Consider the following 20,976-nt stretch of genomic DNA (forward strand, 5'->3'; position numbering starts at 1 on the left):
ACAACCCAAAGAACAAAATGACACATGACTTAACAGTGGAAATAAGACCTGGCTACATGACACAGTAGAGACCCTGGTCTTCAGTGCATCAAGCAGCACTGAATGGCAGAACTGGGCCTCTCCTCCTCTCTGCTGAGATCTTTAGATACCCTCAAATTCCAGCTTTCTCAGCCAGACAATGAAGGTTTCCTCTTATCAATATGATACATGATTTTAAAGAAGCTGTTAAGTTGCTGAACTTCACTGAGGTACTGAAAATCTCTAAAATTTTGTCCTGCTTGGATAATAACCAACTTCAGGGTTTATAAAAATGTCCTTTCAATCCACTAATCCAGCTGTCCTATTGGAGAAAAACACCATCTGCTCTAATCCACCTGTAGCACACACCTCCCCTCCCTCCCTCCTCTTCCTGCCCCGAGCTAAGCCCATCCTGTAGCCGAGGGACCTGCAAGACCAGGGAAACTTTCTGTTTGTGGTTAGCGGTCAGTTTATAACAGTCTAAGACTTTACAGTACGAATCAGGACAGCAGCTTCACAGAGATCTTTCTGAGCAGAAGTTTTGTTTCTAAAGGGTGACCGTTTATTATTTTTGGTGGATGTTATCTTCATTTGGTGCTGCTTGACACTGAGACAGATTCAGGAAATATCTCTCATGTGAATGGAACTTGAAATTGCTAACTGATAATACAGAAGAATCTTTGAATAAAGGTTATATAATGTTTAATGAATTTCATACATTTAGTAGAGAAAAGTGGTACAGTGGCTTTTAAATAGGGAAGAACAACTTAGAATGTTAAGTAACTTTTATTTTACAGCACTCTCCAGATGAAAGGGAATGCTGAAGAATCTCTACTGCACTGAAATGGCACCTATGACACCATGAGGGGCAGGGGAAGAGGGTTGTTCCTCTAAACACTGAAGCATTTCCAAAAATATTTCCAGATATTTCAGGCTTTAAGAATTAGCTTAATGATTTTAAACAACCAAGAACTAAGACAAAAATCCTCTGTGCAGAGGGAGAAACAACTGCAACACAAGCTAAGTTTCCTAATACCAAAACATAAAGGACTGAAGTATCCCTTTTAATAAGTGTGGGTTTATTACAATTAGATCCCCTTTAAAAAGGAGACCCTCTAGAAATAATGATAAAGGAACACATATTATTTACTTCTGGAGAAGTTTTAAGCCCTTCTCAAATCCTAGCATCTGATCTATTTAGAATAATTTTCTGTAAAATGCTGGAAAAGAAAATGAGTTTCTGTTTACTGTGCAAAGCTGCAGTTAGAGTATTTGGGAATTAAATAATCTTGTTCTTAAAAAGGCATTTCAGTATAGCAGATCTTGCAGAATAACTGCCAAATTGATAAAATCCAAATGTGATCCTGTTGTCAAAACATGGAGTTTCCATTATCTCAAGCTTTTAATCAAGGCATGAAAGTTAAACTTAAAATGGTTAGAATTTGCTCTAAAACTATGTTCCGTGACAAGGGGTCATTTTCTACCTTACTTAAATAAAAAAATACCTGCTTTAAAGGTCACCCAATTATTGAATGAAATAGAGCAAAAGAAAATATTGGTTGCTATACTTACTGATGGTACTTGATTCAGAATGTACTCCCGAGTAAGCCAACACAATAGTTTTAAACTTGATATTTATTAATAAAATGTTGGCTCAGTTACACACACAAACACACACACACACACACACACCCTCCCTCCCTCCATCACTCCACGTGAAGGTGAGTAAAAGTAATATTTACAAAGCAACAGAGACTTTATGTTATCACTGACACTCATCTATTTGAAAGTCTCTAAAGCTAGTCGTTCAGTTGTTAGTTCAGTATTTTTACCCTATCATTCCTTGCTTAGGAATGGGGAGATGGACAAGGCACATGCTGACATTTTCTTTGGCTAACGCAACGTGGCATGAGACACGTCCAACCTTCTCCTCCCTGTGCATTCCGGCCTTCAGGGCAGAAGACAGCTGCCCTCACTGCTCTACCCAGCACTGCTCTCTGACAGCGGCCCCCCACATGCTTGCCCAACGGGCCAACTCAAAGCAGTGTGTACACGGACTCAGCTGGCTGCTACAAAAAGGACTACCAGTTCCTTAATCCTTTACTGTCCACCTCCTCTGGTCTTTTTTTTTTTTAATGAGAGTTACAAAAGAAAAACAACTCAAGATCTATCATATTAGCTAAATTCTATTAAAAATATTTTATAGTACTTTCACCAAATTGAAAGAACTGTCTCCTAAAACCAAACCAAACCAAACACAACCACTATGGATAAAGTAGGTAACTAATGAGAACCCCCTGTACGGCACAGGGAACTCTGCTCAATGCTCTGTGGTGACCTAAATGGGGAGGAAATCCAGACAAAGGGTTAAGATATACGTGAATACAGAGCTGATTCACTTGGCTGTACAGCAGAAACGGAAAATTCCTTAAAAAAAGAAAACAAGAGCCCAAACTTCTTTTTCAATATGGGCTAAGCATAATCTAACAGGCCTGACATGTCATAGAGTCCTTTCAAGAATTTCACACTAAGGGAAGTTTAGAAAACTTGGCATTTATGACAAACCCCACCCCCCCCCAACAAACTGTGTTTGGGGATATTAGTTGATTTCTAAAATGCTTACACTTTAGATTACACTAAACATTACACTAAAAATTGCTTTTCTTATAATACAGCTGAGACACTCTGTAAAGCTGAATACTCCGTATCATATTCAACTAAAGAAATTCTACTTTAGATTTATCAGGAACTCAAGTTCACTGACACCCTCAGGGACACAATATTGGTTTTAATTGATCAATCTCCTGGCAGACTTAAATATTAACAGCTGGCAAGTAAGAAAGCCTACACTGCAGGCTCTTCACTAATACACCCCATATGTTGCCTTGGCTGTATCCCATCAGGCCTCCCTCGAAGCCAGACCAAAACATGATAAAACACAACATAAATAATTGAAAAATAAATGTGCTCTTCTTGCCTGGCAAGTGAAATCTAAATTAATTGAAAACTCTGGATTAAATAATATGACATGAGAAGATTCTACTTCAAACAGAAGAACTGTTTGGAGAAGTGAAGAGAGTTGACCCTTAAACACTGTGGGGGTGAGGGGTGCTGACCCCCACGCAGCCAGAATCCTTTGTAACTTTACAGTCGTCTCTCTCCCCCATCTGCAGATTCCACCAGCGTTGGATCGAAGTATTGGAGCACACACTGAGAAAACAGTGCACCCAAGTGGATGTGGGTAATTCAAACCCATGTGGTTCAAGGGTCAACTGTAATCTTTTGATGCTCCAAACAGGAACAGTGAGTACTCGTCTTTAATTCTAAGTTACTAAGAAATTAAGCAGAATTTACCTTAATTTATGGAAGAATTAATATTCTAACAGTCTGAGTATCTAATGTAACAAAAGGGACTGGTTGCTGGAAGTGTTCATCTCTCTTAGGGGTACTCCTGGAACTCGATTTTAACGGGGAAATACACCAACGAACCCAAAAAGACCCGAAGAGAAAGGACTGAGACTCACCTCTGGCGCAAACGAAACAAAAGCCTACATTTACAGCAGAGGAAGAGCTACTGCTCCGTGTGGAATGATTACTGCAGATGAGAACGCAGGAAGACACGAGGGTGCTGCCGGCGGCAATGCAAGCATCTACGGAGTGGTAGGCAACTGGGCACCGCAGACATCTCACCATGCGACCTATTGGAAGACGGTCAGGGAGGAACCTGGGTCACAAGGCATCTGCTGACACAAAGGGACATCTTTGGGGACCCAGTGTGATGCTGGTTATAGTAGAACGAAAATCTCCTCACTGGTTTGGCTCTGCCATTCCTATGCTGTATGGTCCCTAAATGTAGTGCCCATCTAGAGTCATTCAAAAAAATTGTGTCTGCTCCAGTGCTGGAGAAATGGTGGTTGCCAATATGGCACCTGTTGAAGGAAATTCCAGGGGTAATTTTGAACATATGGAATTTTCTTCTCATGGTCTGAATTAGAACCTAGTATCCACTTATCTTAGGGCTCTCCTGGTGGTCCAGTGGTCAAGAATCCTCCTGCCAATGCAGGAGACACGGGTTTGATCCCTGGGTCAGGAAGATCCCCTGGAGAAGGAAATGGCAACCCACTCTAGTATTCTTGCCAGGATAATCCCATGGACAGAGGAGCCTGGTGGGCTACAGTCCATGGGGTCACAGAGAGTCAGATATGACTGTGTTTTTTACTATCTTATTTTACTTATTTTATTACTATCTATTTACCACTTACTTTACTATCTACAGTGGCCCAGCTCCAATAGCTATAGATAAACAAAGGGAGGATGCCTAGTGTTCTTTGTAATAATGTGCTTATTGTTTACCATTGCATTTAAAACAACCCCAAACATCGTCCCCTTCCTTAGCTTTGTTTTACCTTTACTTGCTTTGTGGATATCTTTCTCCATGGAGCAGGCAGAACAGCAGTGCTGGGGACAGCGGAAGCCTTTTGATTCAAAGATGGCAGTGGGGAATTTGCGGACACAGGCTTCATGGTAAAATTTCCCACAAGCGCTGACAGAGCAACGCTTCACATCCGTACCAGACACTTTACATGAAAAACACGGGTGCTGGCCTGCAAAATTGGTGAGGAACACAGTTTAAATAAAATCTGGATTAAATAGAAGCAGCTACTGATATCAGAGAGCTAACTCCTCCCCCCACAGATTCTACTACTATGTATATCATTTTAAAATACAAAAAGGTGAAAATAGTTAAAATATGACAATAAAACTTGCTAGAATAATTGATTTTCCACGATAATTGATCATCCATTTGAAGATATAGCACTAAAAGCAATTTAGATCCCCACTTCTCACTTTACACTAAAATAGAGTCCATAGAAAACCTAGAGCAGAATTTTTCAACACATGAGAGTGGCAAGGTCTTCCCAACTGAGAATAAAGAAATAACCAGTGAAAACACAGATGTCATCAGATAATCACAATTTCCATTTGTAGATCAGACATAAAATAAAAACTCATAATCCTAATAAAAACATAAAGTTATAGCTAGATGTCTTATTAAAACTGAAGAAAATCAAGGACAAAGAGAAAATATTAAAACCACCTTCAGAGAAACAAGACTGAAAGCTGATGGAAAGAGAAAGCTGGAAGCCAGGGGATGCTGTCACTAATGGCTGAAAGAAAACTGTTACCAAGCCAGAATTCTGCGCCAGTGAATGCACTCTGCGAGCAGGGGGTGAAGTCAATATGTACTGGGGAGAACTAACAAAACTGAAACTCGGTGCTCTGAAAAAGAACTGATATCCCTGGCAGCAAGTAACTAATAAAAAAATGGAGAAAAAGCAGCAATATTAAGAATATCAGAAATGCAAAATGATACATCACTACAAATCCTACAAATGTTTAAACAAATAAGAGGATGTCACTACCTTTTTGCATAAATTTGAAAATTTAGATGAATAGATTCCTAAAAAAACAGAACTTATTAACACTGGCACAAAAATAAATAGAAAATATGACAGTTCTATAAACTATTTAGGAAACTGAAACTACAATTAGAAACCAATACAGAAACTTTGAAGCTCAGATGGCTCCACTGGTCAATCTGCCAAACATTTTGAGACAGAAACAATGAGAATGGGGAAGAAACAACAACAACAAAAAAACGGGAACAAGTGAAAAACAAACACATGTAGAAAAATAAGTGCAACAGGATGACAAAGGATTATGTTTTGTTACATAAAGAGTTCATATGTGATATTATCACTTATATGTAGAATCTAAAAATCAAATGAATGAATATAACACAGTCTCACAGAAAGAGAACAAACTAATGGTTACCAGTGGGAAGAGGTATGGCGAAAAGGGGCAAGATAAGGGTAGGTGATTAAAAGGTTCAAACTACTATGTATATAATATATATAATAGGTAAGATGCATGGATATATTGTATAGCACAGGAAATACAGCTAATATTTTATAATAACTTTAAAAGAAGTATATGCTATGAAAATATTGAATCATTATGGTTTACACCTGAAACTAATACAAATCAATTATGCTTTAACCAATCAATTGGGCTTCTCAGATGGCACTAGTGGTAAGGAACCTGCCTGCCAATGCAGGAGACATAAGAGACTCTGGTTTGATTCCCGGGTGGGGAAGATCCCCTGGAGGAGGAAATGGCAACCCACTCCAGTACTCTTGCCTGGAGAATCCCATGGACGGAGAGCCTGGAGGGCTCAGTCCACAGGGTCACAGAGTCGGACACGACTGAAGCAACTTAGCATGCATGCGCTAGCCAATCAATCAGTCAACACAAAATAAAGGAGAATCATGGGGAAAATACATGTAACATACATAAGCAAAGATCACAAGACTCATGGGCTTCCCTGGTGGCTCAGCAGTAAAGAATTCACCTGCAATGCAGGAGACATGGAGTTTGACCCTTCCATCAGGAAGATCCCATGGAGAAGGAAATGGCACACCACTCCAGTATTCGTGCCTGGGAAATCCCATGGACAGAGGAGCCTAGTGGGCTACGGTCCATGGGGTCACAAGAGTCTGACGTGAACTACTATAAAGAACTATAAATCAATATAGAAATGGCCTAATATAAAAGTTGGCCAAGGGTATGAACAGGCAATTCTCAGAAAGCCAAAAAGACAAACAGCCAATAAACATATGTCAAAATGCTCAACTTTACTAGTAATTAGATAAATGCTAATTAAAACCACAAGTAACATTCGAAAAAGTCATCAAATAGGAAAAAAATGTAAAGAGTTTGATAGTACTGGCTGTTGATCAGGGTGTGGTGAAACAGGCACTCACACATTGCTGGCAGGAGTTGCGTTGGAAAGAACTAGCTCAGAAGGGTGCAGAGCAGTATCCATTCTGAAAGGAGACATCCACTTTCTGTGGCCTGGACATTCTACGTGCTGTCTGTGTTAGAGAAGACTTGCACATGTAAAAGGATGTTGACTGAAGTACTGTTTGTAACTGCAAATAACCGAAAGCTGTCATTATCTGCCTTTTAAAATCAGGATTGGTGTTTTCATTTTGTGTCTGTGTGACATAAGTGGCTATTTATTTGGATTCATCTTTTGGGAAGTGTTCAAGTCTTTTGCCCATTTTTCTTATGATGCTATAAAAATTCCAAAGGAAAAAAATGTACAAGAAATCGTTTTTTGTTTTGATTTTTTACAGAAAGTTAGATGTGGTTTTGGAAGTAGCTAACCATTACAATTTGACTAAGTCATAAAGATCCTTTAAAATCAGTACTTACAACTGTGATGTTCAAATATTTGTTGTTGTTTTTAACTGGCTTTGTTGCAGAAATAAAATACAGCAGTGTTAAATTGGGTGATTTGTAAAAATTCTTCAAAATTAGTCCTTACAAACTGTGATGTTCAAATTTTTTTAAAAATTGTTTTTCTTCCAGAAATAAAGAACAGCAGGTTTTTTTGGTTGCTGTTGTCCCACTGCATATATATAATTTCAAATTATATTTTAACACATGGGTAGATGAGAAAGAAATACTATTGTTTTTAAAATAACTGTTAGAAATTTAAAAAATTAAAAGAAAATTATTTTAAAGTTTAAAAGGTTTGGCTTTACCTAATGCATAAACTGCTCCATGTAAAAATGAAACAGGCTTTCATAATGATCAAAGTAAGTCTAATATAAACAAGAAGTGTTGTAACAAGCGGTGCCGCCACACTAACAGGGCTGAGCTATAAACCTCTGTAAGACTCAGGCTTAGGGCTCTAGCACGGGGATGATTCCACTGCTCTCCCTTCTCACTAGGTCATGGGAAAGTCGCTCAGTCGTGTCCAGCTCTTTGCAACCCCATGGACTATACAGTCCATGGAATTCTCCAGGCCAGAATACTGGAGGGGGTAGCCTTTCCCTTCTCCAGGGGATCTTCCCAACTCAGGAAACAAACCCAGGTCTCCCGCTTTGCAGGCAGATTCTTTACCAGCTGAGCTACAAGGGAAGCCCAAGAATATTGGCGTGGGTATCCTATCCCTTCTCTGGGGGATCTTCCTGACCCAGGAATCAAACTGGGTCTCCTGCATTGCAGGTGGATTCTTTACCAACTAAGCTACCAGGGAAGTCCCACTAGGACATGGTCTTCCTTTAGAATAAGAAAGTATTCTTATTACACATTTTATTCAAAAGGGTCAATGAAAGTGTTTTCTATCCAAAAGTCACATTTGTCTTAAACAATACAATGGAAGTATAAGAACTTATCAGGCATGTATCCTGTGATACTTTTTACATGTAACGTGTTTATCTTTTGATAAACAAACAAAAAAACCTCCTAAATGACCTTAAAGAATCTGAGTTTACATTGCTAATGTGTTGGCAGTGTACCACATTGGTATCCAACTGATTTTCATGTGATAAAAAATGTATCAAAAGCAATTTTAACAAGTTACTCTTGCATTTCCTGAATTATTAATGATGTTTGTAACGAGAATCAACATTTTCTCATGTCTTACTGGCTATTTGTGTTATTTCTTTGGAGAAATGTCTATTCAAGTCCTTTGCTCAATTTTGAATTGGATTATTTATTTATTTATTTATTTTTGGTGTTTTCACCTATGAGTTTTATAGTTTCAGCTCTTATGTTCTGGTCTTTGATCATTTTGAATTAATTTTTATATATATGGTATAGGGTAAAGGTCCAAGTTCATTCTTACGAATGTGGACCCAATTTTCCCAGCACCCTTTACTGAAAACACTATTGACCAGTGTTTGCACCCTTGTTAAAAAAATCATTTGACCATATATGTGAGTTTATTTCTGGGCTCCCTAATCTATTTCATTGGTTTATGTCTTTATGCTAGTACCACACTGTTTTAATTACTATAGCTTTATAGTAAATTCTGAAATCAGGAAGTATGAGTCCTCCAACTTTGTTCGACTCAAATTGTTTTTAAAGCAAATTTCCTTAAATTTTCTAGTAGATGTGTACCAAATTAGATTACATCTAACATTTGTTGGCAGATTTCTGCTGGAGTCTAGAGTTAGAAGAGAAGCCCTAAAAGTGTTTTAATACTGAGATACATGGTCCGTCCCATCAGTAATTTAAACTACAGGCTGAAAATTTGAAAGCTTAATTGGGCCAGGCACATCAGTGACTGTGTTACAGGGTTTCAGAAAAAGGCCATGGTAGGGAAGGTAGGGAACCAAGAGTACGTGCTTGTTCTGTGTTTACATGTTCAGAACTCATTCTGAAGGCCAAATAAAACAATGTGTAGGTAATCTGACTCTGAGGCTGTCAGCTGGCAAACTGTCCGAAAGTTTTTCTGCAGAGTCTAAATGTGATCAACAAAATGACACCTTACATAGGGAAAAATATAAGTTATTTCTTTAAAACAGCTTCTGTAGCTTAGTTTTTGCCTGTGTATATAAGTGAGGGTGTGTAGGTATGGTCAGGATATATGATACATGATCCCCATCTACTGGGTCAAGGTGGCAGAAGGCAACGGGAAAGAGCAAGGACTCTGGGGTCAAGCTCTGCCTCCTGGGCCCAAACCCCACTTCATCATGTACGTCTCTGGGACTCTGGGCAAGGCTGGGAATCAAGTACTCTAAACCTCAGTTTCACACTCTGCAAAATGGACATAATAATAGTAGTAATCTTGTAATGAGGATCAAACAAGATAAGAAGATAAAATGCTGAGTATTAAGAGCAGCTGGCATTTACAAAGTGTTTGGTTAAAAACAAAAATATTGTTCTAATGGAATTTGGAATATACAAAAGATTTTTGGAGGCATACAAAAAAGTGTAAAATAAATATCTATGAGAATCCAAATAAAGGGAGGGAAAGAGTAGGAAAATAATGAAGTATCAAAGGTAAAGTCAGCATATCATAAATACTTGACATCCAAATGGCTCATAGTTCCTCCCAGCAAAACCGAAATAAAACCCACAAGAACATACAAACAGGTTCCTAGAAGCACTACCAGGCCATCTCACAACCAGGTGACTTCTCATTTACATTATTGGTAACATCCTGCTTTCCATGACTTTACCTAGAATCGAGGCTATGACACGGAAGAAATAAAAACTTACATATTTCTTTCTCTATATATTATTTTGACTGATAGAAGTCTACATACGGGGTATAAGAAATAAATGGTAACCCCCCACCAAACCAATTTCCAGCTCCTCCATCTTTCCACTAAAAATACAGCTCCCCATGGTTACAGTTTGTGATGGACACATATTCTGGTGTATGAAAGCCAAGGGATTTTAAACCAACCTATTGAGCACAAAAATCACAAACCCAGCTGAAAAATAACTCACTCTACAAACTTTCTACAGCTCTTTAGACAAAACACAAATGCATCTCAATGATCTGATAGGTTTTACGGTCAAGGATATCAATAACCTCAGATATGCAGATGACACCACCCTTATGGCAGAAAGTGAAGAGGAACTAAAAAGCCTCTTGATGAAAGTGAAAGAGGAGAGTGAAAAAGTTGGCTTAAAGCTCAACATTCATAAAACTAAGATCATGGCATCTGGTTCTATCACTTCCTGGGAAATAGATGGGGAAACAGTGTTAGACTATTTTTTGGGGCTCCAAAATCATTGCAGATGGTGACTGCAGCCATGAAATTAAAAGATGCTTACTCCTTGGAAGGAAAGTTATGACCAACCTGGATAGCATATTAAAAAGCAGAGACATTACTTTGCCAACAAGGGTCTGTCTAGTCAAGGCTATGGTGTTTCCAGTGGTCATGTATGGACTTGAGAGTTGGACTGTGAAGAAAGCTGAGTGCTGAAGAATTGATGCTTTTGAACTGTGGTGTTGGAGAAGACTCTTGAGAGTCCCTTGGACTGCAAGGAGATCCAACCAGTGCATCCTAAAGGAGATCAGTCCTGGGTGTTCATTGGAAGGACTGATGTTGAAGCTGAAACTCCAGTACTTTGGCCACCTCATGTGAAGAGTTGACTCATTGGGAAAGACCTTGATGCTGGGAGGGATTGGGGGCAGGAGGAGAAGGGGATGACAGAGGATGAGATGGCTGGATGGCATCACTGACATGAGTTTGAGTAAACTCCGGGAGTTGGTGATGGACAGGGAGGCCTGGCGTGCTGCGATTCATGGGGTTGCAAAGAGTCGGACACGACTGAGCGAGTGAACTGAACTGAACTGATGGTCAAGGAAGAAATCTGACAATAATATGGCTAACTGGTTTGTTTTTTTTCTTTTTGGTCTTAGGAAGCCTAATCACTGAATAATCTTAATCACTGGAACAGCTATGGAAGAGGAGATTCGAGCTCCATAAATGCGTAAGGGAGTGCACCGTCAGAGGAGACAGAGGCTCTCCATACCCCCACCCGCCGCCCCGTATCTACCAGAATAGGGATGCTCACCAGTTTTACACTCAACACAGATGAACTTTCCATCGGGGGGTGATGACAAGCCCAGGCACTCCAGGTGGAAGTGTTTGCAGCACTCTCCCTCACAGGGAATCAGAGAGTCGCCAGAGCTTTCACAGATCTGTAACAAGGCAAAAAAAACCAGCGGTTCTCAAACTGTCCCAGGCATCAGGACCACTAGAGGGCCTGTGAAGACAAGCTTGCTGGGTCCACGGTTTCTGATTAGTGGGTCTGGGTTGGGCCTGAGAATTTCCAGTAAGTATCCTGACAGTGTGCCTGGTCCTTGGCCCTCACTTTGAGAACCACTGAACTAGAAAATTCTTCCCTGCACCCAATATGTATAAAGTTTAAAAGTTACACTTGATCTTTGATGATTCCTTTTTTGGAATCTGCAGACTTCAACTTTGCTTCACAGTGCAAAGCAGTATTTTTCAAAAAGGGTAAATAAACCTTAAAAATGTATATAGCAACTTAAATTTAAGAGAATGTTTTTGAAGGCAGCCATCTGTCATTTACTTCCAATTAATAAGACAGTATCACAGTGAAGGGGGCTTCCAAGGTGGCTCAGTGGTAAAGAATCCACTTGCCAATGAAGGAAAACTCCAGTTTGACCCCCGGGTTGGGAAGACCCCCTGGAGAAGGAAATGGCAACCCACTCCAGTATTCTTGCCTGGAGAATTCCATGGACAGGGGAGCCTGGTGGGCTACAGCCTACGAGGTGGCGAAAGAGTCAGACACGACTCAGCAACTAAACAACAACATCCCAGTGAGGACCCACAGTTTCATGTGAATATTAAGTATTCCAACTCCGAAAGGGAAGAAGAGTCAGAAGTGGCTTTGAGGTCTGTAGCTTTAAAGTCACATTGCAATTCAGAAAGATACTACCCTCTCTGGGACTTCCCTGGTGATCCAGGGGCTAAGACTCCTTGCTCCCCATGCAGGGGGTCTGGGTTTGATCCCTGATTAGGGAACTAGATCCCACATATTGCAAGGAAGACCCAGTGCAGCCAAATAAAGGAATACAATTAAAAAAAAAAAAGAAGAAGAAGAAATATACTACCCTCTCTGACAGGACGGAAGCATTTTACTGGCAGGACGTCACGGTCATTGTTTCAAGCTGCAGGACAGGTCCCTTGCCTACCTGACACACAGTGTCCTTCTTGCTCATTCCAGTGCCTCTTCGTGATAGACTTGAATCCACAGACTGCACATCAGAAACGTCTGCCTCTGCAGCAGCTGAAGGGCTGTCGACTTGCTTTCCAAAGCCTGCCTGCATGGAAAACAGAACAGGCTTTTAAGAAAAACAAAAATCTCCTCAAAATTAGGTGCTGTGAAAATCCTAGTAAGCCTTGCTCAAATAAACCTTCCCACAACCTCTTCTTTCTTTCTAAACCCCTGGATACCAGATGTGTGGCGTTTCGAGAGAAACTGTTAAAATGAAAAAAAAAAAAAAACACACAACAAACTTCGCTTCTGGTCTGTAAAACCACAGCCCCCAACCTTCTTGGCACCAGGGACTGGTTTCATGGAAGACAACTTTTCCACGGACTGGGGGTGCAGGGGGTGGCTTCAGGATGATCAAGTGCATTACATTTGTTGTGCGTTTGATTTCTATTATTACTACATCAGCTCCACCTCAGATCATCAGGCCTTAGATCCCGGAGGTTGGAGGCCTCTGATTAAGAGATCAGCAAAGTTAAGAGACTCCTAAGTTACAAAATAACCAATATGTTTCCTTTACTACCAGTTATTTTTTTTTTCCCCCAATTCCCCATTCTCGCCAAAAAAAAAAAGAGCCAGGCAAAGCATTACTTGGTTACTTGTTTGGCAAAGCAAGACAGCACTGCGCCCAGGCTCTGGGACGTACTTACCTGCAGGTCACTCAGCCCTCTGGAATCGGAGTCAGACGTGTCTCTGTATGTGGAACCAGCCATTTCTACGTCGGTTGAGGCGCGGCTCCTTTTCTTTAGAGGTTTACAGGAATCTGAAATCTCGCTGGCACCTTAATACAACACACTGAAATTAATCCTAAAATAGTGCTTAACATTTGTTGTTTTAATTTTTTCTTGTGGGAGAGTATTTTCTTTCCCCAAACTCATCTGTAGTGTGAGAAAAAAAAAAAAAAGCATAGCTCTCTTTGTAACACTGAAGTCAGGAGTCAAAACTTCGTAAGCTTCTGACCTTCCTGATGGTGAGTGATGTAATTTCCAACTGCTCTCTGAAAACATTTAATTCCGAGCTCCTGCACTAAAGCTATTTTCGGGCACAGAGCCCAAGTTCCGACCTAAACACCAATTCGGTGAGAACTGCTGGACAGCGAATCGATTTGGAGCAATGCAAATAGCCGTTCAATTTGGGGGGGCGGGAGGGGGGGAAGGAAGACATAAAACCCAACACACTGTGCAGCTTACAAATACGGTTGCAGAGACACCTCCTTCTTGTTTTTTATTAGGGATGTGACAAATCTTTGATTTGTATTCGATTCGTACACGGATAGTGCCATTTTCCCCCGAATTTTGCATTTCAGATGATTATTACCCCCCCTCCCCCAGATAAATCCTGGATGTTCACAAATGTTCGTCTGAGACTTCCTCGGTGAAGGGCAGGTACTGTGACCATTACAAGTGCTGCAGCACCGCGACATACGTCATGCCATCTAGGCGACACAGTGCTGAGGGCTGTAAACAGACAATCAATGTTCAAGCGCAGCCGAATCACGAACAGCTGGATGAGAGGCCTCTGTGTGGAATTGGTGTGGGAAGGAATAAGTATGAAGGAAAAAAAAAAAAAAAAAAAGGCAGAGAGTAGTGTGGAATTTTTTTTTTTTTTTTTTTAAAACTGTGTGTAATACAAATCCGGCCAAAACAATAGTGCAAAAAGTTACAAAGCAACAATCTCTCAGGCTAATGCAGTATAGGCTATACAGAAACAGCCACGATGGAACGTGTGGATCAGCCACGGTGGATACCAAAGGAACCAAGGAGACGCTTAATATTTCAACCCACAGTTTGTGTTTGGGAATTTTTTTTTCCCCCAAAATTTCCATACAACAGACAGACATCTTAGATCAGCCCAGCCAGCTATGGTGGAGGTGTGCAGTCCCGAAGAGACCCAGGAGGAACAGGTCTCCAGAGGGCCGTGAAGATCCACAAAGGCTGGGCAGGGAGCAGTACTTGGTGTGTGGCCACGGTCTGTGGTGGAAGATGTGGGCCTCGTGAGACTGCTCAGGTTAACCGGAACCTCGTCATCACATCCCGTCCTACAAGGTTTTCAACTGAGGGTTTCCTTACATCTATAAAGTGAGGGTGCCTGCCCATGATAACGCTGATTTAAAAAAAAAAAAAAAAAAAACACAAGTACACAAATCTATCTCCTTCATTGTTGGTGTATGGACTCAGAACACCACCACAACATATTTCCTTGGCCTAAAAGATCACTGGATTAACAAGGAGTTTTAACAGAGGAACAGGAGTGCTGTACTGAGAGGCTTTCGGAGGGAAACACAGGTACCGCCATTTCCGATGAGTTTCTGAAAATGCTAGAAAAAGGACAGACTGCCCACAGGCAGCCACCACGCTGTTCTCCATGATAACGGCACTAATGTTAAAAAAAATAAGAGCTTTTAATGATTGTAATGTATACAGTTTGGGCTGTTTGGCAAAACCCTGCGATGTGCATTAATGATGCTTTATTTAAAAACGCAAAACCGAAAAAAACAAAAAACAAAAAAACCCCCAAAAACAGTCCATGTTGAAATTGATCAGTGTAAGTTAAACGATGGTTTTTTTAGGCTGGACCCATGATTTAAGCTGTACCCATCCAGCTCAGACCAAAAGAAAAAAAAAAATCATCTGAATGTTAAAGCAATTGTTCAGAGTCTTGAAGAAGAAACCAGGCAGGAAAATGCCAATAGTGATGATTGGCAAAATCAAAATCGAAAACAAAGAAACTGTTTTATCGAGCCGCCGACAAAGAAATCTTGCATGGAGACTACAAGTCTGGAGTTTCTGGGATGAAATTGTACAGGAATCTCAGTCCACAGTTTCCTCAATCGCTGCGGAGACGGAGCTGTCACTGAATCTGACAGAGCCCTGCACGCCCCGGTCCGCCGACCCTGTGGAATGGTGGAAACACAACGCAATCAGGCCTCCTAATCTCGCAGCGATCGCGATGTCTTTTCTTGGAGCTCCGCCAAGCAGTGTTCCCTCCGAGAGGCTGTTCAGTTCTGCTGAGGATCTCCACGGAGACCATCGCTGCAGACTTCTCCCCGAGAATGCAGAGAGGCTGGTGTTTTTTTTTAATAATGCAATTTGCCCAGAGTAAACTACAGGCATTAAATACAGTCTGATCTCACCAAAAACGCACGAATCAATGCTATGGAGTTTGTACTGCAGTCAAATTGCACACAGAAAGTACAGACTTAAGTTTAAGGTTTCTTAAACTTTGTGCATATCTCAAATAGATTCTGCATAAGATCAGCAAATAATGGCCATAAGTAGGCTATGAATCATTTTAATTTACAAAAAAAAAGATTTTACAGCACTGTAAAAATAAACGTGGCAAGATTTTTTTTTTTTTCAATCAGGTGGTCTCGTCTGATTTGTCATAGTCCAGGTTTGCCAACTATTGACAGAGCTACTATTCGGTATTCGGTCGAATACCAAAAAAAGTGGATTCGTCACATCCCTAGTTTATAAACCAGTGAAACCCCAGAATCTTAAGGAGAAAAGTTGGAAACAGGTATTAAGCCTACGTGGTGTTCTCCAATTTACCAAAACGAATAAGACTTTTCACATGGAGGCACAGAGTAAGATCAACTCTAAGAGACACACACGCAGGCAGGCGCGCGCGCACGCACACACACACAGACACAGGGGAATGCTTCAGCTTCACACGAATCATCGACTGAAGAGCGACAACAATGATTTACAGAGACACACAAAAATACATGAAGTACGAAGAAGTCTTTAAAATTGGTTTTAATTGAGGAAAATGCAGAGCAACATTATAAACAACTCACCTTTTTGTAATCCAGTCTTCACTGTAGCCTGAGGAACTGTTTCAACCTGTTTTGGACAGAAAAATAAAGCATGAGTGGGGAATTTTTTTTCTTCTGCCAAATTAACAGAGGGGGGATAAAATAATATGGCCATCAATCTAAGTAACGATGAGCAACAAATGCATCTGAAATCTGGACATGGTCCCGTTCTCTGGGTAAAGCTGTCTCAGGGTCAGGGAGGGTTTCAGTCTGAGCTGCCTGTGCTGGGCGCCAAGGGACAACACTCAGCCACGTGCGCTCAGGCAGCCCTCTCCCACTGCTTCCTTGGTGCCTGAAGACAACCCAGACGCTTTTCTCCGCATCTGGGAGGCAGGAGAGGGGTTGTTTGTACAAGCAGCCCCGGGGTTGCTGTAAACTCCGCCCGCCCCAAAGATGTTTAGGGTAAATTTTTTACTTACTATGATACTCAAGTTAATGCAATTCACACCACTTTAAAGACCCTCCGCGCCTGCACTGACATCTAAGTTGCTGGGGATCAGGACCCTCTCTGTAGAGAGTGCTATGGGGCTCCATGCAGCTGGAAGCTCAATATTTTTGCTGCTAGTACAAACTTAAGTTTGCGATATTGCAAAAGCGCTTTCTTGAGTGTCTTATAAACAGTGTCTTGATCCTACATTAGGACAGAGAGATCAGAAGTTACTCTGCCAATGGATATGTAAAACGCATGGTAACTGGAGGGCTGAACCGTTGGAATTGAAGGAAGGATGCTCTTTGGAGGAGTTTCTGCTTAAGTCACAAACTGAATTTTAGTTTTCCTTGAGATGTGGTGAAATATGCATGTTGCAACACAGTCTGTAAATATTTAAGGATTATTCTAAGCTTTTTAAAATTTTATTTTATTTTTTATTTTTTACAACAGGTAGAAAAAAGCATACAACAGAAGAGCTTTTACAAGATACAATTGGCGATACAAATATAAAATCTTCTAAATAATCACTGGTATTGTTCTGCTACTAACTAAACACAGTGGCATTAACAATCTGTCCCATTTTTTGGTACTCATTCTCCTTATTAATTTTAGTTTGGCTGGTCACAGACTGAACTGGGGAACCAGCTGGCCAATTCTCAACTTCATTTTGGTAAGGAATACTGCAGACCTGCAAGAACTTAGAAAGATTTATTGGAATATAATTTCCTAAGTATGAAAGCTAATGATGATAAAAGAACATCAAATTAGTATACTATTTAAATTTGTGTTATACTATTTCTGAGAAAATTGTTTTACATGCTTGCTGATACCATGACACACCCACAAAATCACCTCAAGTTTGGAAGTTTAAAATTCTGAAAGAAATCATTTAAGTAGAAAACTCCACATTCTTCTAAATGTATTTGAGGGGGTTTAAAAATAGAAAGCTTATTGGAACTAATACTATTCACAATTCTTTTTGTTTAATAGCAGCTGTCTGGTCTGTAAAAATTGGTATCTTTTTACTTCAAACAATGAAGAAAAATTCTGACTGTGAGCTTAAGTTAAAGGAGTAATGGTTTCTAAAACCTTCTTTGAAAATGTAACTTAGTATGCCTATTACTACTTTGATTACACTGGTTGAATACCCTTCAGTCAACATGCCCCTCCCTTTTTTAACTTAAAACAGTGTGTATCTGATAACCCAATAACAGATGAGTGCCATTCTACTGGGAAAACAACATTCTAAAAAAATCTGTGATACCAGCAGAAAAACCAGATCATCTATGGTTATGTTTCTTAAATAAAACTCTTAAATTAATTTGATTCGTTTAAAAAATAAAATTAACACATATTAGCAGCTTAGGTCAAAAATTAAAATAAAAAAAAAGGGGGGGGGGAACTCAGAGATGGTTCCAAATAAAAATCATGAAAACATGAAATCATTTTGCTCATAACAGAAAATTCAAAATAAACAAGAAGAATTTTTAAAAGTCTTGGACCAGTGGTTTCCCATCTCCTGAAGCCTGACTGTGTTCTGTGAAAATGCTTGAAGCAGAATCACAGGGATGCTGTCTTAGAACTGGGTACTGGAATTCATCAGGGCAGAAGCATGACGTAGTCCAGAAGGGAAATCCAGTGTTGGGGAGGTCTCTCCTTTTAAGGTACCAATCAATATAAGCCACAACATTGACAAATACAAGGTTCTAACTCTCTACAGGTAGGAAGCCAACCTGCTCCTTTTTGATCTTCTTCTTTGGCACAACCTCAGTGGATTTCTCTGATTCAGAACGAGTTCTAATTGATCTTCTCTGCTGCTTCTTTTCTACTGAGCCTAAAAGATAATTTAAACAAGCAAATAAAAACTCATTCGAGAATGCCTTGACATTTAAATAATTAAGATCTGACCAAATTCCCTGCTTTTCTCATTCATTACTTTTGGTCTTGTAATTACAAATCATTAAAAACTATTAAAACACTTGGGAGTACACAAAAAATTGTAGATTAAATTGTAAAGGCTGGTAAGTTGAAACTAGGATTCATGAAAGACCCTGAACGATACAAATAAAGAGGGATTAGGTTTTAAAAAATTATACAGTCAAACTAAAACAGATGATAAACACACGTAGGTAATAATAAGTGAAGAGATGAAGGAATGGCGGGAATGTATAAAAACGACTGTCTTCTCAGTTGACATTAGGAAGTAATGGTTCAAAATTTATTCAGTATTATGTATTTTGCATTAACAAATAAATTAATTCTACCTTTAAAATGCTTAACAGGGCTGGCTGCTGGTTGTACTATTGTTATATTATTAACAACCAAAGAGAAAAAAGGAGGAAAAACACAAAAATGTGATGAACAATGAATCATTAATTTGACTATCAAGGGGCTAGTATCCTTTAGAAATAATTAGTCATGGAAAACTAATTGAAAAAATTTTCAAGTCTGTTAATATTAAATGGCTAAGAAGGTTTTTAAACAGTAAGAGTCTTTGCAATAAAACTCACATCATTTCAGTTCAGTTGCTCAGTCGTATCCAACTCTGCGACCCCATTTTGGAAAGGATAAAACTGACATTTAAGGCCACAGTGTGAGAAAATACTAAGTAAGGAATGGACCCCAGAATGGTTCACTCTGTGACCCAAAGCAGGAAGAACCCTTTCAGCACAGCTGTTCTCTATCTTCTCAGCGCTTGGACCACCTGAATAGTCCTCGCTAGATGATAATCACCTTGCAGAAGCTACCTCCATAAAGTGTTCACCTGTATACTTCCTGGTTTCCTTAGTTTTGTCTATGGGGAAACAGCTCTCCTCACCTTTGTTCAAAGCCCAAACAAAGAAGGATCCCGTTCCTTTTTCAGGGGCAGGAGCAGGCAGTTTGACGATAACGTATTGTTTCTGAGCTGTGCTTAATTAATTTCTAGCACAGAAGTCACACAATGAAGGTGTCCTTTACTCTTCTCTACACACTGATGGAAACGTTCACTAAAACAACAGGCATCCATCCCACCCTCACAGACACCTGAGTATTCCAGAGACCTGTATTTCAGGTTAGTTATCAATATTTAAGTACCTACCGGGAAAGAGGAAAATGAAACTAGAACTGCATAAGACAAACAAACAAACAAAAACCTTTACTTGTTTTGAGGATGACAACATATAATTGTTCCATCAAGGGCAAATGATATTTGATCTATTATCTTGTAAAGATAAGGCAATGTGGTGACTCCTTCAAATTATTCTGAAAGCTACCCAAAGAACATATAAACTCTATGTTTAAAAACAACACTGGACTTCTCTGGTGGCCCAGTGGTTAAGGATCTGCTTTGCAATGCATGGGGACACTGGTTTGATCCTTTGGTCCAGGGAAGATCCCATATGCTGCTAAGCAACTAAGCCTTTGTGCCACAACTACTGAGCCTGTGCTCTAGACCCCGCGAGCTGCAAAACTACGGAAGCCTGCATGCCTGGAGCCCATGCTCCACAAGAGAAGCCTCTGCAATGAGAAGTCCACACACTGTAACTACAGAGGAGCCCCCGCTCACGACAACTAGAGAAAGCCACGTGCAGCAACGAAGACCCAGCTCAGCCAAAAATAAAAATAAATAAATAAAACTTAGATAAAATAAAAATACTAAAAATGGGAATTCCCTGGTGGTCCAGTGGCTAGGACTCCATGCTTCCCCTGCAGGGCACATGGGTTGGATCCCTGGTCAGGGAGCTAAGATCATGCATGACATGTGGCATAGCCAAAAAAAAAAAAAAACCCAACAAAACCCCAATAATGGAAAAAAAAAAAAACCCCTAAACAATGAAAAAGTATTCTGCTTATGTTCTAAGGGATAAGAAGTGAGCATCTCTGGATTTGGAAAATAGCACAGAGATCTTGTATAAATGCAAATACGATTCCTCAAACCACAGAAAAGCAGCAGTGCCACAGTCTATGCAGTGCCTAAATTAACTAAGAAAAAGCCTGAGAATTCTCCATGAGTAGTTAACACCAACTGAGATGATGATGATGCAATCAGTTTCTGAAGGGAGACCAGGTTTCTTTTCTGACTTTTCAACCACAGAAGCTACTTTCACAAGGAGCA

At 40.1% G+C, this 20,976-nt stretch overlaps 1 protein-coding gene across 4 annotated transcripts in view; it reads right to left on the reverse strand.

Annotated features, from left to right (window-relative positions):
* NSD3 (nuclear receptor binding SET domain protein 3) overlaps positions 1 to 20,976 on the reverse strand; it is a 104,918-nt gene that overhangs the window by 25,804 nt on the left and 58,138 nt on the right. For 3 of the 4 annotated variants that reach the window (XM_061134732.1, XM_061134731.1, XM_061134733.1), the window contains exons 8-14: positions 18,614 to 18,714; positions 16,433 to 16,478; positions 13,284 to 13,414; positions 12,554 to 12,682; positions 11,407 to 11,533; positions 4,425 to 4,622; positions 3,543 to 3,716 (exon numbers count right to left, since the gene is read on the reverse strand). In XM_061134732.1, the coding sequence (XP_060990715.1) occupies positions 3,543 to 3,716; positions 4,425 to 4,622; positions 11,407 to 11,533; positions 12,554 to 12,682; positions 13,284 to 13,414; positions 16,433 to 16,478; positions 18,614 to 18,714 (906 nt within the window). Of the gene's footprint in view, positions 1 to 3,542; positions 3,717 to 4,424; positions 4,623 to 11,406; positions 11,534 to 12,553; positions 12,683 to 13,283; positions 13,415 to 15,015; positions 15,527 to 16,432; positions 16,479 to 18,613; positions 18,715 to 20,976 lie in introns of those variants that run through there. The other variant, XM_061134734.1, reaches the window with a different exon arrangement.

The sequence above is a fragment of the Dama dama genome, chromosome 32 (assembly GCF_033118175.1).
Source record: "Dama dama isolate Ldn47 chromosome 32, ASM3311817v1, whole genome shotgun sequence".
NCBI classification, from domain to species: domain Eukaryota; kingdom Metazoa; phylum Chordata; class Mammalia; order Artiodactyla; family Cervidae; genus Dama; species Dama dama.